The sequence below is a fragment of the Oreochromis niloticus genome, linkage group LG1 (assembly GCF_001858045.2).
Source record: "Oreochromis niloticus isolate F11D_XX linkage group LG1, O_niloticus_UMD_NMBU, whole genome shotgun sequence".
NCBI lineage: Eukaryota > Metazoa > Chordata > Actinopteri > Cichliformes > Cichlidae > Oreochromis > Oreochromis niloticus.
The window spans coordinates 17231215-17253732 of NC_031965.2; the positions used below are offsets into that span (position 1 = coordinate 17231215).

Below are 22518 nucleotides of genomic sequence, written 5' to 3' on the forward strand. Positions count from 1 at the left end.
GTACGAAACTAACCAAATAAATATGTTATTATTTATCAGGCAAATAAACTGAATTCATGTCACGATTCAACTGAATCAGTACTTCAAGTAAATAACAACAACAACAATAGTAATAATGATAATGTTAATAATAATAATAATGTTTAATACATTTTTATACATCTCTATATATTTGGTAATTACCAGTACTGTTAATTTAGGGCAGCTGTGGCAAACCTTTCATTGGGCAGTGGTCTAATAAATTTGTTAAGCACTGTTTATGACAATATGTTGTTTAAAAACACATTAGCACACAAAGTAAAACACATGCTGATACAGTCCATTCATCTATTTTCTTAATCACAATGTTACAAGAGGCTGGAGCTTCTTGGCCATTTTCCCAGCGGAAAATGGGCCAAAGGTGAGTCGTAATTATGTCTTCAGACTGTGAGAAGACACAGAGAAATCCAGACACATGTCCTATCCATGATTAAGCTTAGCATATCAATCCAGATATTATTCTGAATGTTTTTATGCAACACAGTGGCGACTGATAGTGAACGGTACTCCTGGCAAATGAAGATGAGAGTTACTGTAGGTAGACGTTTGTTAGATGACTGGATATCAGAGAAATATTCCAAAACTATACAAAGCAAGAACACCATGCACTCACTGTGCTGTTTACACTGAATTCAGACTCCACCATCTGAATGTTACAACTCAAACTAAGACTCATCAGACTAGGCAACATTTTTTCAATCTACTGTTGTCCGGTTTTGCCAGTGTGAATTGTAGCCTCAGTTTTCTGTTCTTAGGTAACAGCAGTGGCACTGCTGCTGCAGACCATCTGCTTCAAATATGACGTGTCGTGTGTCCAAAGATGCTCTTCTGCACACCTCAGTTATAATTAAAGGTTATTTGAGTTACTGTTGCCTTTATCTGACCTCTGACATCAGCAAGGCTTTTTCATCAGCTACCGCTCACTGGATATTTTCTCTTTTTTAAACCATTCCCTATTAAAATGCTAGAGACAGATGAGTGGGAAAATCCCAGTAGATTAGTAGCTTTTGAAATGTTCAGACCAACTCATCTGGCACCAACAATCATGTCACACTCAAAGTCACTTAAATAATAATTCTTCCCAACTGTCATGACCATGTTTACATTCTTAAATGCGCTGACTTCCTGAGATGATTTTTTCCTTAACTAGCAGTTGAGCAGGTGTACCTAACAAAGTGGCCAGTGCACATATTTTTTGCTTAAGTCCTTCAAATTGAAAAAAAAAAAAGAAGAGTAGTAGCTAAAGGCTAAATAATGAGTTTGGCAGCAATTTGTTTTAATCAGCAGGTTTAACCCAGTTTAAGGTCACTTTGTAGTCTTGCAAGTAGGTAAAAGAGGAGCGATTAACATACGAATAATTCACTATTAAAACGTTAATACAACCTGCTTCATGCTGAAATCTCAATCCACTTACACAGTCCATTCTGCTGACCGGGTATTTGCAGTTTTCCATCCTTACACTGTTTCACTTTACCTCCAGTGTTACCTGCTCATTTATTTCTTTCCATCAACTCACACAACTCTCCTTTCCTTATCTTTTCAATTTTTCTCCTCCCCGAACTGTTATGCTCTGCAACAATTTTCACCTATTCTTGTTTTTCATCTTTATTCCAATGTATTTTTTTCTTTTCCCATCTCTCGTCTTCTTCGTCGCTCTTTTCCCTCGAGGCTTATCAGAAGATGGAAAAACCATTGCAGATTGCCTCCTTTTCCCCAGACTTATCTTGGCACAGAAGAATAAAGCATTAATAGTGCAGTTATTTAATATTCTGGGAATTTGTGGATGATTTTATTGCCATTTTATTGCAGTTGAGTTGAGTGATTTTTTTTTCTTTCCTGAGAATATATATACGTGTGGGTGGAATAATAATTAAAGAAATAGCAAATACTGTATATATACCATAGACACTGAGAAATCCAATCAAGCCAGAAGGTTTATATAATTTCAGCTTAATTTTAATATCTTCATATATTTTCTGTAAGTAAGCAGAAACACATAGTAGTTAACTGACTTTATTTTTCTGTAATCACATCATTTTCATATATTGTCTAATGCATTATTGCCTCCATTGAAATACACTACCACTTTAAATTCTCTGTTGACACTAGCATTTTTTATCATAAGCGTCATAAATGATGTCCTGCTGTGACACAGTACCCAGCACTGTACACAGGACGCCTGATGGGGGATTATTACTGTTTGAAATCAATTATACTCAATTATTTTGTGTGTGTTAATAGTAATGCTAAGATACAATGTTTCATGAAAGTCATTTTTGCAGTGACACCAAATGTGCTCATGCAGTGTCTCCAGGATCTACATACATCAGCTTTTGAATACTCAAGAGAGTACTGCGTGACTGAGAAAGAAACTTCCTTCCTCCAGCTAGATTGCTGCTACTTTAGTCAACCTAGTGCTAGAAACTTTCTCACTGATACTATTGCACTACATAAGACAGGAAAAACTGCAGTCTGTCACATAATCTTGGAAAATTAATGTAAAGATGAGATAACTTGGACTCTTTTAAATACACCTCCCCCATCCTGTTCACCGAACGGAGAAACTGATCTAACTAAACTCTGATCTTCAGGGTGGTATTTTTTGTGAGTGTGGGATAAAATCCATTTCTTCTTCCAAAGAGAACTGAAATTGTATCATAGTATTCCTGCCAGTGTAAGCCTGGCAGGGATACCATGCCAGAGTTGGTACCCCTGCCAAGTCTGGCATGTAAAATAGTAGAACTAGCATAGAAAATAGCCACTTTTATGAGTATATCACATAAATGTTTATCAAAACACCCCAGACACACTATAACTTGACATTTTCTGCTCAAACAACCCTGTGCCAGTTGTGGAGTCTTTCAAGTTCCTGGTCACTATTATCTCTCAGGTCTAGAAGTGGGAGCCAAACACCAACTCTATTCAAAAAGTCCCAACAGATGATGTTCTTTCAGCTGAGGAAGGATGGCCTATGTTATATTTTATCTGTTGGTGGTTGGCAGTAAGCCTCCTCTGTGTATACTAAATCCATATATAACATATATTGTTTAGACTTTTCTAAACACCCAGTTGCTGGTAATCAAATGAACTCTATTAATTGATCAGCGGCATGTGTGAGCAACTCTAGAAAGCTTTGAAAGTTTGCTGACCTGGAGCATTCAGGTGTGTTTTAACACAATGCCACAATCTTCCCAGGAGTGGACGAAAATTTAGCCCCAAGGTCAGACCATGCAATTCTGAGGCTACGTTCACACTGCAGGTCTTAATGCTCAATTCCGATTTTTTGATCAAATCCGATTTTTTTGTCTGCTTGTTCACACTACAAAAAAAATGTGACAGCAAACGCGCTCTAGTGTGAAGCCTCAAAGCGGCCCGCATGCGCAAAAGAAGACGTCACACACAACACGTTGTTTAGACCCAGACCAAACAGTATTGTTTGACTGATGGCCCTTAATATAAGACTTGTTTCTGACTTTACGTTTCCCAATTTTGCTTTAAGTTATGAAGTTATTTTGTTATTTACATATGGCCTAATAATGATCCTTATCGCTGTTTTAGAGAGGAGCGGTGCTACAAAGGATAGTTGCAGATTTCTGTAAGAATCTGCAGATTATACAGTACAAATAAAATGTTCATGTTTCTCCAACATTGTCTTTCCAACAGTTTCATATATAACATCTACATTGGATGGCCAGGAAGCGTTCACGATGGCTTCTCCGGCGCTGATAATTGGCGTCTGTCCTGTGTCAGTGACGTAAAAGACGGATTTAATGACCATTCAAACAGCAGTTGCTTTCTAAAACATCAGATATGTATCAGATTCAGTACCACATGCGAAAGTGACCCAGATCGGATTTGAAAATATCGGATTTGTGCTGTCATAGCATGATCGGATATGGGTCGCATAGGGTCAAAAAAGTTGGATTTGATGCGCTTTCGCCTGAACGAAGCGAAACTGCCAAGAAGAGCTACATCTAAGACTCTGAAGGCCTCAGATAGCATGTTAAATGTTAAAGTTCATGACAGTATAATTTAAAAAAAAAGACAAAACAAGCAAGGGCTGTTTGTTAGAGCTGCCAAGACAAAGCATCTTCTCTCTACAAAGAACATGGCTTAGGTTTACAAACTGCAAGACTTCTGGTACAATGTCCTTTGGGAGTGGAGATGTTTGGCCTTATTGCAAAATATAAGAAAGCTGTGCATAAACAGAAGTCCACTAATCTCAAAGAACTGAAGCAAACTTGTGAAAAAGAGTGGTCCAGAATTCCTCTACAATGATGTGAAAGACTGACACATACAGAACATTATTAAAGTTATTGCTGGTTCTATTCAGTTATGGGGCGTATTTAGTTTTTCACACGACTGTATATAGTGGACACTGTCATTTTCTGCATTCTATACAATTTCAGATTTTCTGTATTGTATCACTAGAGAAACACCATCAACTGAAGTGTCCTTGTATGTGTAACACCCTTGGTGAAAATAAATCTGATTGTGATTCTGTGAAGGACAGTTTTTAAATCAACTTATAATTTTCCCATTTGAATCACAAGGTAACAAAAAGATCAATCACTATGTGGACATAAAAAACATGAGGTGATGGTAAGCACAACTACCAAGGTGCATTTGCGTAAGATCACATAGTTTGAACTTTAGTTACATAAGCTGCTATATAACCTGCCTCTAACAGGAACAGAGCTGCCGAGAGTGAGGATCTGCTACTTTCTCCCCATTCTGCATACATATTATATATATGACACTGCAGGGCTACTGACTCCTGCTATTTTGTTGCTATTTTTTCCCTCTATGACTTCAAGCAAATTCCAATAAAAATACCTTGCAACTCAAAAACTGAATTCTCCGATGAAGAAAGCTGCAGAAAAGTCAATAATTATGTTGCTTTTGAATATATTTGACTAATTTGAGGGTCTACTTTGGAATCAATCCAAGAACTGAGAGAGGAAAACTGCTGTGCAGCTATCTTGCCACGTACTGTAATTTGACCAACAGCGAATGATGCAAACTTATAAAAATGATAACGATTAAACCAAATCCTCTCCTGATTAACAAAACTGATTGTATTTTTCATTCTAATATATTTTTTCTTGAAACCAAGTCATCGATGTTACCATATTTCTTTAAATAGCAATGCTGAAAGCTTTTCATTAAACTCTGAATGACAGGTGATGCAAAGTTAAGCAAAAATACTATGTAACAAAGGAAACTCTCTGGATAAACAGGTGGAAAGTTATGAGCATAACTATGGATGTAAAGAGGATGAGATGAAAGATTGACACCCAGGCGGAAATCCTTGCCAAAATCACATTGCTGCTTAGGTCCTAATGAGAAGAGTAATTTGTCACCCAGCTTCAATTTTTGAGACACCTTCATCTGGATATTACCTTCTTTCCATGCAGAGGTCCTGCCAAAGGCAACAAACACACTGATTCATTTGAAATTCCAGCTGCTCCCCGCTCTCTAGTATAAGCTAGGAAGATCACCACCAAAAAGCAATTACAATACTCATACTGCTATTTCTGTCCAAAAGTCTGAAAACACCATTCCACACACACACACACACACACACACATATTAAGTAATGCTATTTGTTTGCTACTACTTTTTTGGGAGCTTTTGTCATGTAATCTTCCTTCATGTCATGTATTTTTTATTAAATAATATATATAATAATATGTTTCTTTTTTTTTTCATTTAACACAACATTCTCACATTTAATGGCCACTTTATGCTTCAGCAGGATATCTATGTCGTAATCTACAAATTAATAGCAAACCCCTCTGAACCCCACACGGTAGCCAACGCCGTAGCCTGACATGCACCTCCAGAGAAATGTAATAATGTTGGATCAACGCAGCACACAAGCGTTGTGATTGGCCTCTTCAGATCAGAGAGAATAACAATCATCAGCTCAGTATAAAGACTAATAATAATACATCAATAGAAGGACTCAGAAATGTTAGCATTTCAGAGGGAGATTGTTGAAACTATCGTAATGTACATGAGGGGAGGTACAAAGAAGTGTAAAAACTAGAGAGACAGAAGAAGAACAAAAAAAATAACCCCAAAATAAAAAGCTGGCCAAAACAAAGAGCGGGAACCCACGGGGGAAAAAAGGTTTGCCCAACAGAACATTTGGCTACAGTCTCTATGGGACTATCCTGCCCAATGAAAATTAACACTTTAGGGAGACCTAGTGTGTTACAATGTAACATTAAGAGGTACACACAAAGCTTAAATATGTGACGTCTTGGTAGTGAGACCACCCTTTGAGATGTGTATTCCCCAACTGGTTGACAGTGGTTCCTGGAGGCTGCTGGCTTTACTGGATCAAATAGGTTGCAAAGAAAGTTACTTTTGTTGGTAGCAGATTTCCATGGTTACCTGTAGTTTCATGTTTTCATTTTTGTCTGCTACTGGAGTAAATTTGAGAGGGAGGTGCTTGCAAATTGGAAACAGGCAAAAAGAAGTTTCAAAGTAAAACTTGTGCCTCACTGCTGTAGCCAACATGTCTCAAAGTGCACAAATTTTACGGTGAAGGGAAACTGTCCCTGTTGTCTGTTTGAATTGCACTTTTCACAGTTTGGAGAGCAGCTGGGCCGTGTTTGTAGACATGTCCGTCACTTCAATTCAAACTACGACCGCACCAATATGCTAGCGACCACAGCAATGACAAAGTCTTGTTTTTTCTGCCAGTTTTTTGCCATTTGGGGAAAATACATTTTAGCAACAGGTGGTTGCCAAGAGGTCACCGACTGATCTCTAATACGTACCTGAATACCTGCTTGACCTGCTCTTACGCCAACTGCTGTTGAAAGTTTGCTAGCAGTGGAGCTCCAAGTACTGGAACCCTAACTCTGAAGAAAGATGAGAGGATCGCTAATTCCTGTTTGCACTTACCTGAAGAAACTTACAGTACCCGAGTATTATTCCACTTGGAAAATCTGCCTCTGAACGTTAAATTCCAGAGTAACAACTTACCTGAAAATACTTACCTGATCAGAATCCCAGCTTGAAGACTGACCTCTGATCATTCACTGTTGTTATTTCTTCCTGACTTCTTTTCATTAAAACTGTGTTCTGCGTTTGAGTCCTTTGGGTGAAACCTTGACAACTGGCTCCATAAAAATTCCCAAAATAATGGCCACTGTCCCCACAGGCTATCATCAGATGATAGCTGAGGATCCTAAACTGCCATTCGTTTTGCTGCCGGCCTGCTGAAATTACAGCCAATAAGGACAGTAAGTAAAAACCAAACATTGAGCTGGAAGCTGCTGACATACACATTTAAGATAAGGTGAAATTCAACATTAGGTGATAGCTCTCTGTGGTTTCATTGCTACAATGAATTATACATATTGATTCGTTCCATAAAACATTGATAAGAGAAGCTATGCACAGTTATTCAAAACACATCGCTCCAGTTTAACTTTTAGCAGGTAACCTACTGTAGCTTGGTGAAGTGCAACATCTGCACACTTGCAGGAATGTAATGACGTACCAGCCAAGAGATTTTGAGTTGTTTGGATGTGTAGGGTTGGAAGTTTTCTCTTGGCTTTACGTTGTCAGAAACAGATGGAGCTGAAGAGTATGTTTACCCTGGACTCTCAGCTTTGATATGCAGATAGGAAGTTCACAGAGAATGAGTGATGCTCTCGTCTGCGCTGCGTTACAGGCCAGAGTAAACACAGTCCTTAATGGACAGAAGAGGGGCACAAACACTCAGACTCACCTAAGAGATGTATCGATTCCTCATTTCCTATTCCATTTTACTCAGATTTAAAGGTCACAACTTCAGGCTGGAAGTCATCAGTGAGCAACCTACTATCAAAGCCTGTAGCTCTCTGGCATGGTCAGGGTAAGGGGCAAAAGACAGAAAGCAACAAAAAATAGAGACTGAGCAACTTTAGCGTGTTGCTCTTAAATTGCTTCATTTGCATTTTTACCATTAACTTTATTCAAAAAGAGGAAAACTGTGCTGGATTAGGTGGAGTTTAATTAAAAAATGCAATGCATTTTTAAGAAAATTAAGAAGATTTTGCTGAAACCATAATATTTTCATTTCTCGGCTTCTGAGACTAATCACTTATCCTACTGGTGGGTTTCTGGTTTCCTCTGCATATCGACTCTGATTCAAATGAAATCTGAAAAGACATCTCTATTAGCTTCACCCACAATTCACTGCCTCTTTATGAATATGCTGCTGTGACGAAAGGATGTGGAACAAATAGCATTAGCACTATGATGTTGCTTTATCTAGGTCATGATATAACCAGCCTATCTCTGAGTAATCCTCTTGTGGCTGACACCGAATGAAAGGAATAGAATAATAAAACACTCGATTGAGATGTCAGAACAGTCTGGCAGAATGCTATTGGGGTGGAAAGCAGCTTTTGATAAGCGCTGATGCCTTTGTTTAGGCAGCTGGGAGGGAAAGATGGACGTGTTAGTGCAGAGCTCTGCTTATATTTGGGAGGCTGGGGCTTTCCCTATTCTCTCTCTCTCTCTCTCTCTCGCCCTCTCTCTCTCTCTCTCTCTCTCCCCCTCTCTCTCCCTCTTTTGCTCTTTCCCCATGCTGCCTCTCAGACAGCTTTGATCACAGCACCCTTTGAAGCAGTGTTCCAAAATGAAAACGAGGAGAAAGCAGAAGTCATCGCAAGTTCATGCCTAAACTTCCTGCAACTCCAAGCAAAGTGCACATCTTCATTACTGCATATGCTCTGACGGACCTATGGAAATTATTGATGGGGGATTGGGGGGGGGGGGGGGTGATTGGCCATAAATCATTAATTATTATGCCATTATGCGTTGTTTCTACTCATCACCACTTTAAAGCCTAACGGTAAGTTCGCTGACGCTCTTGCTGTTTCAGATTTCCACAGTAGACCATCCCTGATAGAGATAACCTGACGTTTCTGACCACAGCAACAACCACAGCAAAGAAAAAAACAACACTGGTTTCCTTCACTCAGGACCCTACAGTAGATGTGTGAGTCTAAGAGGAACACCCATTTTGGGAAATGCACTTGTTTTCCTTCAGACAATCTGATAATAAGATCAATATTCGTTTCATGTTCATGCATCCGCTGCAGAGATGGGAAAAGGCCCAGCCGAAGCAAAGACAACACACAGGAGGGTACTGCTTTTGGTAAATGCTCAGCCTGCCTCTTTCTTTTTGTTTGATTTATAGATGTAGTACTTACTCGACTAGTTGATCACAAAAAAATGATCAAATATTTTGCTAACTGATTTGCAATTCAGTCAAGTTAAAATATGAAATATTCCACAGGTACAGCCCGCAAAAGTTATTAATAACTGAAATTTAATTAGTTATTTTATTAGTCATTTAATTAATTTTTAAGATGTTGTTGTTATATGTTGAAGCTTTTTTTATGTCTATGATGCTTTTGATTGCAGGATGTACTACATATGAGAATTCAGAGACTGCATCATGACCTTCATCGGCGCTCGCATTAATTAACCTTAATGTCACCACGTTGTTGCTTAAGTATTATGTGCATGCAGCCGTGCATGCTAAAGCTGATGTTGCTGCTAAAGAAAACACAGGAAAAACACTTCATTAGTTACAGCTTGGTAGTCCATGGTTGCAACTTTTTGCCTTCAGAACTAGTTCTTCACGGCACAGATTCAACAAGGTACTGGAAACAGTCCTCAGAGATCAGTGTCTATATCAACATGATGGCATCATGCAGTTGCTGCAGATTTGGCAGATGCAAATCTCTCTTTATACCACATCCCAAAGGTGCTCTACTAAATTTAGATCTGGTAACTGTGGAGGCCAATGCATGTTATTGAGTCAACTCAATAACATGCATTTGTTCTGTGTGACATGGCACATAATCCTTCTGGAGGCAGCTATCAGAAGATGGGTACACTGTGGTCATAAAGGGATGGACACTGTCCGATTGACTGTGGTGTTTAAATTATGCTCAGATGGGCAGGATACAAGGCAGGATAGATGCATGCTTTCATGGATCTATGATATTTGATGTATTTAGCTATCCAAGTGTTGCAGCAGAAATCAAAACTCATCAGACCAGGTGTTGTTTCTCCAGTCTTCTACTGTCTAATTTTGGTGCACCTGCATGAATTGTAGCCTCAGTTTCCTGTTCTTAGTTTATCAGAGTGGCACCTGGTGAGACCTTCTGCAGCTGGAGCCCATCTGCTTCAAGGTTCAACAAGTTGCTCTTCTGCTTACCTTGATTTTAACAAGTGGTCATTTGAGTTACTGTTGCCCTCCTATTAGCTCAAAGCAGTCTGGCCATTATCCCTGGACATCCCAGCCTAAAGAACTGCTGCTCATTAGATATTTTCTCTTTTTGAAACCCTTTCCTGTCAACCCTAGAGACTGTTTGTGGAAAAATCCCAGCAGATCTGCAGTTTCGGATGTACACAAATGCCAGTCTGGAACCAGCAACCAGGTTCAAAGTCCCTTAAATCACCTTTCTTCTTCATTCTGGTGTCTGGTTTGAACTTCAGCAGCTCACCTCGACCATGTCTACATGCCTTAATGCACTGACTTGCAGCCAAGTGATTGGCTGATTAGATATTCACATTAAGAAGTAATTGAATAGGTATACCTATTAAAGTGGCTGGTGAGTGCGTTTCATCAGTATTCTTCTTTCACAGTTCTTTCATACCTCTGGATAGTTAATTTGATTTGTTAAATTTGTAAACAGCATTTGTCAGTTTAGGTTTATTAGTGTGAGGATCAGACATTGTGATAAAACACGCCAACACAGACATCTTTTTCAAGTGCCAAGTGGGTTGAGTACATTTGAGAGAAGCAACTACTGGCAGCCAGAGGGGATGAAAAAGGAGAGCAGAGATGGAGAACATATAAAAGGGACACCATGAGAGTGCTGCTCCTAAGCTGGCGTCTCATCGGGAATCTCTCCTGACAGGCTTCTGTGTTGTTTAACTTGAGATGATTGAGAGCGAGCGAGAGAGAAAAGATAAATAAAAGGAAGATAAAAGAGAAGAAGATAAAAAGAAAAAAAAAATTACACCCGAGGAGCAAATAAAGGCGATATTAGAGCCTATCCTACATATCAGCTGTACTAATGACTGCTGGAGTTCTCTCTGTAATGCCCTGAGTAACTACATCACCACAGGGTTACTACATGAATTTCACCCCAATCAGCTGTAAGTCTGCAAAATGTAGTAAGTAACACGGAGTGCTCTTCAATTGTAATCATGCGCTGTGGCTCAATTTAGCTCCTGCCATAATTACAAGTAAGTCTGAGTCTTGTAATGAAAGGGAAGGTTGAAGAAAGGTTTAGCAAAAACTAGGTGTGAGCTAAATTAGCTGTGAAACTAACAAATGAAGGCAATTAGCCAGCTAGCCTTCCATCAGTGTCTAATTGAGAAAGCAGGCCAAAGACCATCTGAAACAAGTAAACAGTTTCTTTAAGTCCTTCGTAATATGTTCACTGGATCACATTTAGGTTATTTTGATTGGACTAATTGGAAATGAGGCATCCTAACAAGAAGCTTCTGTACATCTTTATGTATCAAAGGGAAAAAAATCAGACCTAAATACCAGAAATCCACAAACGGTTTCATTTTACAAGAAATTACTTTCACATTTCAGCCACATAATTGACAGAGTCCAGAGAGGGATCTCATGAGAGCCAAAGTAATGATCCCGAAAACTCTGAAGTGATACACACAATCCCTTCCTATTTGCATTGTTTGTGATCTCGTAGCAGAAAAGGATGGCAACGAAGGAAACTGAGAGTGTGAATTGTAATGGCAAAATAAAAGAAGAGAGAAAGAACGGGGAGTGAAGCGAAGAGTAAACAAAGTGGACAAGAGAGACGAGAAGATGATGAGGGGGAGGTGGGGTTGAAAAGGGATGAAGAGAAATGGGGATGGAAAGGATCAGACAAGGATGGGAATATCAGTCCTGTAAAGTCAAACTGGGAGGCCCTGGAGATCTGTGAGCATGACGCATTCTCTTCTCTTCTCTTCTCTTCTCTTCTCTTCTCTTCTCTTCTCTTCTCTTCTCTTCTCTTCTCTTCTCTTCTCTTTTCTTCTCTTTGCTTTTTTAGTACACTGTTAGTGTCCTGTACTTCTCTAAAATGAGTGCAGACAGGAACACACACACACACACACACTCAGAGATACATCTCGAGCTGCTTCTCACCTTGGCAGTAGCCATCCATTTCCTCATGGCCGATACTACAGACGCAGCGGCCCAGTGGTACCAGCCAGTCTCCATCAGCACCACAGTACAATTTGGGCGTGTCCCTCTCTTCTGCGTTCTCCACACATGAACCTCTCACTTCCACCAAAGAGGACGAGTCCATTTGCGGCACTGTCTCGGGAAACGCGGCCAAGTTTCTTAGAGTTGAGGGGCACCGTTTGTAGAAGACCTTATGTGAAAGAGGAAAACACAGTGTTCAGGTTAAAGAAGTAATACTGAGTTCATGCCCAGTCTATGCGAGACTGAGTCATGCCACCCTGTTCACTGACCTTTACAGACACAAGAGCAATACAAGCTCCCACATCTTGGAAGGCCAGGTAGAATCCCTTCTGTGTGATGGGGCCCACTTCCCTGACCTCGGTGTTAAGTCGAAGGACACGATCTCCAAGATCGGTCTGTGTAAAGCTTTCATCCGCTGCTATGGTGTCCACCTTAAACCAAACACACACTTTACTCAAACCTACTAAATGACACCAGTCACACAATGACAATTCTGTCTCATGGCAAGAATAAAAACACGACAACCTTAGCATAGTCAGTAGGCCGAAAGCGTGTGCTGTCGGGGAGCGGCCCGTCTGTCTGCAGGTAAAAGAGGTTGAAGGTTTCCTTACAAGTACCAGAAACCCAAGGGATGGAGTTGCAGTCTCTCAGTGTAAAACGCAGCTCCACGTATACCTGAGGCAAAACATAGATTAAACAGTTAAGTCAGTATAATAACCATCAATAATTTCATACAAGTGTGTTTATGTTTAACCCTTTATTTAACAAAGGGAAGCCCATTTCACAAGCTCTCTTTAAATCACCGTAACTCAGTTTTTCTTCTACAGACGAAATTTAAATGGTTTTGGGAAGAAGAGAGGACACAAGCAAAAATGCAAACATAATAGGACTCGAAAAAAATCCCCTTCCCCATAAAAAACAAGAAGATTATTGCTTTATACTTTCAAATTGTGCTTCATTTGACTATTTTTATTACTCTCTAAGTATTTTTTTATATCCAATAAAATCTTGCATAATATTTAAGTTAATACTGATGCACAGCCATGCCGACTTATTTTTATGAACGACGCTGAGCAAAGTAAGAACAGTTCAGCATGTTTCTTTATTTGTTGTGTAGTAGCCGTGCCTCAAGGGTGGAGAAACCGAGTGAGCGCAGGCCGCTGTGGTGGCACACGATGCCTTTAAACAGCTTGACAATGGCGTTAATCTTGCCCATGGCACTGATTGGCTAATCATTACTCCTCCCCTGAAGCTCAGTGGACAGATCGTTCTTCTATCAAGAAGCCACTATTTCAAGTCACGATGCCAGACGACTCAGTCCCCTCGAGCGAGTGCATTGATTTAACGGTCTGTACGGCAATTCTCAGTCTACAAAAAGAGGTAGATGTGAAACTTGGTGCAGCAACATAGTTGTGTTTCCCACCAGCCAATGTGCAAAGAAGACATCTTGCTATATCTTTGTTACAATAGACTGTGTGTTGACTGTAATGGAAATTGGTCCTTCTTCCAAGCAAAGTGTCAGTTTTTATAGCTATTTTTCTGTATTTCCCGGTAGGTTATACAGAAGACTGAACTTCCTCCAGGGAGTGTGACACTTTCTCAACCTTGGGGCAATGTCAATCCCACAAACCAGGATTTCTATTCAAGTGTGTGTCTTTGCACAAGTTTTGTGATGTAGTCCTGACCCTCTGTGCAGCTTGTCGCTGGATCCACCCAGACCGCAGCCAGTTGTTCTGGTTTGGCTCCATTACATGGCAAACCTGGAAGGTGTGTATAGGCCTGTTCTGTTCATCCATCTCTGTGATAGCGTCCCACTGTTTAAAAAAGGGGATAAAGTTATTACGTGCAATATGTCACGACACTTTAACTCAATATTTGCAAAATAAAACTAGTATTTTTGTTAGCTAATTAATATTCTGGTGTATACATAAAACAGTGTTCTGTAAGACCTGTGTCTGTTCTGGCAAAATCAAAAGAATCTCTTTAAACCTGTTTTATCCATACTCAAAGCCAAATAATATCTTTCTTTCATATTTTTAGCACTTTTCCACCTTTATTATGACAGAAACAGAGAGGAGAGATGACAGGAAAGTGAGAGCAGAGGGAAGACATGCAGCAAATGGCCCAGGGCAGACTTGAACCCGAGCTGCTGCATTAGCCTCATGTCGTACGGGTCGCTTGCTTAACCCGGTGAGCTAAAAGATACCCGAAAGCAAAACAATCTGTTTATATCACACACACAGTCAAAATAAAACACAAACACATTCATGACACGATCGTCTTTGGATTTTATCAGTCACACTGAGACATGACAGGACATTACAGACTCTAAATTTAACTGCAAAATCAAAGTCAACATGCAATTCATTTGATCAGGTCAGCATCAGGTCAAAGCCAGGCCACAGGGCAGACTTTGCTGTCATCCTCCTCAAAGAGAGCGCCCTACACTTCCTTCTTGCGCACCCTGCTGTGCTGAGGACATGTTTGAAAGATAAAAGGCTGACACTTGTTGGTGCCTTCAAAACTGTCTTTAGCACCTCTGTGTTTCTGTATTTCGCTGCCTTGTTTTAAAGGACCTGTTATCTTGTCTGTATTTCCTGATAATGGTGGCCACAGAACATCTGCTGAGATTGGATTGTAGTCTTTGTCACGGTTCCCTTATTGTCATTCCACCAACTACAACCTGGTCTGTCACAGCTACTGAAATTTCCTCTGAAATTACTGTTCTTGCTTTTTTCCTCATCCACTGCCTCACCTACTCCACCTCTCAGATTTGTTTCCATCCATAGCTGGTATCAACTTTTAACTTACCATTGCCACTTGTGGTTACCATCAGGCATCATACGTGCAATACATCACAGTTAAATGTGTTTTACAGATGTTTTTTTTTGGGGGGGGGGACGAGTCAATAACTTGTTAACTATAAATTGTTTAAGCCTTTGAGTGATTTAATAAATTGGTTAAGGACACTGAGCATTTGGTTGTGAAAAGGGGATTTAGTGTTCTAGAAAATCAGAAAAACTGTAAAGCATCATTAATTTGTGGATTAGTGGGGATTAGCTGATATGGATATGGGTATGGACTGTATTGGTATAGCAACATATTGACATCAAATGTGCTAAAATGAAGATTATATTAGGATATTATAATAAACGCACTCAGGAATGATCTAGTTTCTGAGCTGCTTTGTATAATGTATATAAGCCTTCATTGCAAGTAGTGAAACTTAATCTGTATAGAAACATGACATTTGAGAGACACAAATTCTCTCACCAATGTTTTCAAGCTGTTGCATCAGCCAGGCTCTCATTTGTCTGCTCCGCTTTAACGGTGTGATGATCAGAGCTTCAAAAGCCCTAACATTTATTGACAGATCCTCTTTCTCACAACTCCTGTGGCATTACATGGGCAGCTGTGATTGTGCCAGATGCACAGCTGGACATGTAGTTATAACTCAAGAACATGAGACACACTGAAGGCATGGCAGTGCTTTGACTTGAGTCTGAAACTTACAGCATGTAAATCATTATTTCTATTGTTTGAATGGTGATAAGACACTCTGTAAATAACTTTGCTAAAGAAAATAATTTATCTTCTGTGACTAAAAGTCAGAAGGTCAAATTGTCATGATCCTGGGTCTGTGACCATGACAGTAAGTTTTCCTGAGACTATTAGTTATTTCTGGACTGAGGTTTAAGATAAGTATTTCCTTATGCTTCTGAGTTTGCTTAGTTCTCTGCTCCTTGTTTAGTTGAGTCACTTCCCTTTCATATCTAGTCTGTCTCGGTCTTGTCCCTATGTCTCCCTGTCTCTTTCGCTGTTTCCCGCTCTCTCTTGCCTCTGTCATATCACTGTGAATCAGTGTTAGTGATTTCCTGTTTTATTGTGACAGTCACTTATTCGGTGTGCATTGTCTTCAGTTGTTCTTCCCTTATCTCATTAGTCAGACTTAGATCATCTGTGTTCCCTGGTGTGTTTAATCTCCCTGACTTCCTTGTGTGTATTTAAGTCCCCAGTTTCCTTAATTCTTTGTCCCTGTTGTTGTGTGTGAGCTGTCTGTTTGGACTTTTACCTGTCACCTGATTTAGCATTCCTGAGTTCCTGCTTTACAGTAAATTGCTTTATGACCTGTAAACTCAGCAATAAAGCTGCTCTTTAGATCAGACCTGCTTCTGAATGTTGGATTACTGAACTTAGAAAAGATCAACCGCAGCCTCTCCCGGGTGCAGAGTCTGCATTGCTTAGAGAGATGGGTGGTGTTTGTTCCTGTTCCTCTTTCCTAAATTCCTCACATACAACGTCTTGAATAATCAAGCCCCACCTTATCTTAAAGACCTCATAGCACTGTATCACCCCAAAGACGCAGTTTGCTCTCAGACTGCTGGTTTACTTGTGGTTCCTAGAAGTTTTAAAAGTAGAATGGGAGGTAGAGTCTTCAGCTTTCATGCCCCTTTTCTGTGGAACCAGCTTCTAGTTTGGTTTCAGGAGACAAACACCTTCTTTACTGTTAAGATTAGACTTAAAACTTTCCTTTTTGATGAAGCATATAGTTACTGATCAGGTACCCCAAATCCTCCCTTAGTTATGTTGCAATAGGCCTAGGCTCCTGTGGACTTCCTATGATGCACTCAGTATTTCTTCTTCACTCACCTTTTTCAGTCTCCACATGCGTATATAGCACATGCTTCCATTTTTTCCCCGTCTCTCTCCCCTCACCCCAAACCGCTCGGCCTTTCCCTGAGCCTAGTTCTGCTGAAGGTTTCTTCCTGTTAATTTTTTTTCCCTTCCCATTGTGGCCAATTGCTTGCTTATAGGAGGTTGTTTGATTGTTGGGGCTTTCTCTGTATTATTGTAGGGTCTCTACCTCACAATACCTAGTGCCTGCAGTGTTACAGAAACCAAACTTAATAGCATTTTCATCAATTCAATCAATTGTAAATTTTCATAACCAAATTTATCCGAGATTGACTCAAAAGTGTAGCTAATTATGTAATGTGTAACTGTTTAACAGAAGTACCGTACTGCAGCCACTTCTTATAGTCTAGATATTTTGCAAGCAAATGGAAAATAGGTGCAGTTATTTATTGAAATGTGCAAACACACAAGGAAATACAGTATATAAGCCTGAACTCTCCTAGGCAAGCTTTACTTCTAATGTCTTTAAGTAGTTTTCAGGAATAGTTTTCCAGGCTTCTTGAAGGACATTCAGCGCTCTTTATTTGGATGTTGCCCTTTGTTCTCTTTTCCTTCAATAATCTTGAGGTCTGGGCTCTTGGAAGGATAGTCCTCAGTTTCCTTTTGCTGCTTTGACAGTGTGTTTTGATTGTCTGTCATTGGCAGACAAACTTTTTTCTAGACGGTGAATCAAAATCTGATGGTACTTTTCCTCATTCATAATTCCATCAATTTTGACAAGATCCCCAAAACCACTGGCAAACTGTACACATTCAGTGTTGCACCCCTCTACCGAACTCCTCCACACAAACATCAGAACCCTAAGAACCCTGGAAACTTTTGCACTGCACTGCGTTTCAGATCTGCACTGTTGAACATTATCTCTGCCTTCTTTCCGTCTCTATCTTTTACACTTGTCTGTTTCATAAAATGTATTTATGGCACGGACAAAAACCAATAAAAAAGAGAAGCATTTGACAAGCCTCATCTTAGCACTGTATTAAAGACTTTCTGTTAATAAATACTGTCATATCATGAAATGTTTAGATTTTTTAAAATTTCTCAACACAATACCCGACTGTGGGTCCTATCAGAAGGGAGACAAAAACAAGTGGCTTTATGCATGCCTTATGGAATAGTGGGGACTTTACTGCATCTCCTAGATAAGAGAAAATGCATATATATGCAAGAGATGAAGAATTCTACAAAATAGGGCACTTCATATTGGCCAGATACAATGGTTCTGGATTGGAAATACAGGCTTTGCAGAAATCCCTGAATTTGGACAGCACTTCTACACAGATTTCAACTGCAAGGGAGTCACTATCCAATAAGCCTTACTCTGGAAGCTTCCTCTCCCTCTTCTTCAAAGGGTGGCGGGGCTGAAGCTTCCTCCATGATTGCACACCATTATTTCCAGGTCACAGACCAGAGCGTGGAGATCGTGAGAAAGCCCAAGTGTCTACACTGAAAACACTCTGTGGCTGGTTATTGATTTCACACTTCGCCATTATGTAAAACTGTATCTGTGACATCCACAAAATGGGGTGTTCAAAAAGAAAAAAGAAATAATATGCAGTGCTCCTGTGTTGAGAATGTGATATGCATACATTTTAAAACACACACTCACACATATCCACACACACACAAGCAAGTCACAGATTAAGTGTTCTAAAATATAAATAATTAAACAACACTTTAACCTTGACTGGAGTGTGCAGAAGCAATTAATCTTCTATTAATTAAGCCATCTAAATAAGCTCTATGTGACACTCATGGGCCAAACGATTACTCAATCATATTCACTCCCTCTTTCATTTGGACCTCTGGCCTCCCAAATATGTTGTGCTTGTGATTTTATAAGGGGACTCTGAGGTAACATTAATATGTTTAATGATTCACAGACATACCCTTTTTGTTACGTTTGCATGAATATGACCTAAAAAGCAAAGAATGTGTATTTACTCAGGAAAAATCGCACCAAAAATTCGCACATTTCTATTAATGCTTTGACTGCATCCAATTGCAAGGCCTCTGCAGGACTTGTGCCACATGCCATTGAATCAGTCACTTCAAAGATTATGAGCTGATGTAAAGACAAAGTCAGGGAAGTTTCTTCACCATATACGCACCGTATATCCTCATTACATTGCCCTCCTTACAAAGCTTAAAACAGAAACTGAGTATCTTATTACAAGAAGCAGACTTTCTGGTTTGCATAAGATCAGCATTAAGTAATTGGAGTTCCATTATGCATACAAACGAGAGAAAATGGTGATTTGTCACTCCGTGTGCCTCAGTGTTCTAAAATGCACCCTTGGGATGTGGCATGGTTCAGTGCAGGGAAAACAAAAATGCAAACCCTGAGTTTGAAAGATGAGCTGCAACCCACGCTCTCCGAGGCAATCAGATATGCACCTACTAATCGCTCTGCCTATTAGTCCAAAGCTTAGCAGACTGTGGCATGCAGAAAGTAGGTTTTGTGTACAAAGTGTAGATCTAATTAATGTACTGAACCCATAGTAATGTTGCAGTGTGAGGGAGCAATACGACAATTGCCTCATAAAAATGCTCGCTGCTGGCTTAGTAGTGAGGCGGACCATACAATGAAATACTGATACTTAGTTTGGGGCTAAGGCATTTGATTTCATTAAAAATGCTCTCGCTTATTATGAAATACAACTGAAATCACATTTATTGTCATCACATCGAGCTTGATGCTACAAGACCTGCAACTATTACGCATGTGGCTGACTTTTGGTCCTCTGGATACACCTTCTCCAACTCCAGTGACTTCAATCTGCATACAGATAGTTATCAGAAGGACAGAGGAGGATGGAAACCACAATGTAATACTTCATCACTATTTATAGCAAGAATCGTAGTACCTGTTCAGGCTTGAGACAGACAGGCACATAGCACCTGCTCAGTTTACATGAATTTAGTATGGTGGCCATATCATTGTATTCAAGAGTTTTGGGGTTGTGGTTGATGTACCTTTAGTAATAGTCCTGCTCAATTACATCCATAGGAATTAATAATGTTTATCGGCACTGTGCAGCTGAACAGCTCATAATGTTTTAAAATGTTCTTGCTATCAATTCTCTTAAAATTAACAAATATAAAAATATGCAGTGCTGTGAAAAAGCTTTTGCACTCTTCCTGACTTCTTAGATTTTTTCCGTATTTTTACACTTTAATTTTTTTACACTTTTCAATTTTAATTTAGACAAAGATTACCTGAGTAATTCATAATATCATCACATAAAAATCCAGTTTTTAAATGATGAAATATTTTTTTAAAGAGAAAACAAGCAGTTCAACTTGGATGTTGTTGGTACAGGTGTTTGAACACAACATTTTATTGATGATACCTTATCTGAATGAGGACACCTCAATGAGGACAGCCCCGCAGGTCAGTTTAGCTACACAGTCTGTGCATGTACACTGATCAGCCACAATAAAACCAAAGGCATTCGAAGTGAAGAGCCAGGAAACCTTGGGTAATAGCATTCATGTTGATGTTACCTTAACTTATACAACTACCTAAAAATTGCTGCAAACTAAGCAATACTACCCATTTCCATGTTACTCACCAATGGCTTTGGCCTGCCCAGCAGTATGGTATTCAGGAATGGCTCAAGGAACACCAGCAAGGGAGAATTCTATCCAGCCTCCAAACTCCCCATATCTGATTGAACAATGGAGTCTCCACCCCACCATCCAAAATGCCCACAGGATGTGCTGCCGTTAGATGCAGTCTCAGACACCTACTAGCACCACCCCAGAGGTTCCAACTGCTGGGAGCTGTTTTTGTGACAGCTGCTGTGCACAATATGAATCAGTGGGTGAGGCTGGGGGTTGGTGTATATCCCAATATATCTTTTCCAAAGCCTGTCTGGACGATGCCTGACAAAATATTCCTATTTTTTCGGTTAAGTAGAGTTCACTTCCTGCTTTGACACACCAATCATGCATTACGACACACTTTAGCTCTCTCTGCAACTGCTTGAGAAGTAGCTGAAAAACAATTTTATTTTGCAGAGATGTTCAGAATGGAAAACTTGCTATGTTGGGGTTTTCTTTCCTTCTTTCTTTCTTTTTTTTGCTTCCAGCAGTTTATGTACTGAGCTCTTGACAGAAATTTGACAGCTTGGTTCAGATGGAACTTTTGCCTTGCAGATACAAACATCATCTTTCAAATCAGCTGATGGCTGGACAAAGACCAGGCTCACATGCATGAGAAGAAAGTTTTCTTTTTACGAATGGTGAAGTGAACATCACCTTTGGCAGCATTAACACTCACATCTAAAGTATGTTTTTTAGAGCCAACTAAGTCGTTAAGCACTTAATTAAGCTCGAAAATTAAACATTCATTGTAGATTTATTTCTCTTTAATGTCCTCAATTAGAAGTAGATCAGGACCTTTCCTTGCCAACATACAGTTGCTTGTAAAAGTATTCGTCCCCCTTGAACTTTTCCAAACTTTGTCACATTACAGCCACAAACATGAATCAATTTGATTGGAATTCCACGTGAAAGACCAATACAAAGTGGTGTACACGTGAGAAGTGGAACGAAAATCATACATGATTCCAAACATTTTTTACAAATAAATAACTGAAAAGTGCAGCATTGGTTTGCCCTCTCTTCTTGTTTTCTTTTTTGGATTTTCACAGACTTTGTGCAATTTGGGATTTGGGACCATGTTTTCACTTGCGTCTACACCTGGAAGCTTCCCAATGTAAACCTCAAAATTGTGTTGAATGTCATCTGATCTTTTTGTGATTCAGCGCTATATAATTACATTAGAATAGAATAGAATTGAACTGAATTTTTCCAGCAACATTTGAAATGTGCACAAATACATGACATTCTCCCACAGGAAATATCCCTTGTCGCACCATATTGCCGTGAGGCAACGAAAATGGAAAATTAGAAACCTTCATAAAACCTGACAAAAACCCTTTCTACAACTTCATACAGTCACTTATTTAAAGTATTTTTTATTTACAGTTCAATTACAAAATATTCTTATGTTCTTGTCAAACCATGTGGTCATGTGACCATGTGTCAGAAAAGGATGCCCCACCATCAAATCATGCTCGATAGTCACTCCCACAACTTACTGGACTGAAATTTGATTCTTTTTCAAACACTCTGGTTGGTTGGCATTGTTTAAGTTCATATGTACTGAGCATGAGTCTTTAAAATCTCTTTGCCCAGGGCAACACTGTGCTGCTCTAAACACCTTTTCTTTACGATAAGAACAAGTTTATTGATCTTTGGCCACCTTGCCAGACTTTTAGTCAGAATTCTGTCATAGTCATGGGTCCCTGTGTTTTGAGTTTTATAAAGTTTATGGTTCCTTTGGGGTTTTTTACTTTAGTTCTTGTTACTTTTGAATTCTTGGTTCTGTCTACATCTTCAGTATTGATCTACCTAATTTTTTGTGTTTCAGTCTAGTGTATCCCCCCAGTACCCTTGTTAAGTCTTTGCCCCCCACCCCCATTTGTTACTTCCTGCTTTATTTTGGTACTCCTTTATCTCTTGTGCTT

At 39.6% G+C, this 22518-nt stretch overlaps 1 protein-coding gene across 4 annotated transcripts in view; it reads right to left on the reverse strand.

Moving 5' to 3' along the window:
- LOC100709700 (ephrin type-A receptor 6) overlaps positions 1-22518 on the reverse strand; it is a 69943-nt gene that overhangs the window by 26506 nt on the left and 20919 nt on the right. For all 4 annotated transcript variants that reach the window (XM_005466902.3, XM_019357620.2, XM_025905717.1 and 1 more), the window contains 4 exons: positions 13972-14100; positions 12812-12961; positions 12556-12717; positions 12227-12455 (listed from right to left, as the gene is read on the reverse strand). In XM_005466902.3, the coding sequence (XP_005466959.1) occupies positions 12227-12455; positions 12556-12717; positions 12812-12961; positions 13972-14100 (670 nt within the window). The remainder of the gene's footprint in view (positions 1-12226; positions 12456-12555; positions 12718-12811; positions 12962-13971; positions 14101-22518) is intronic.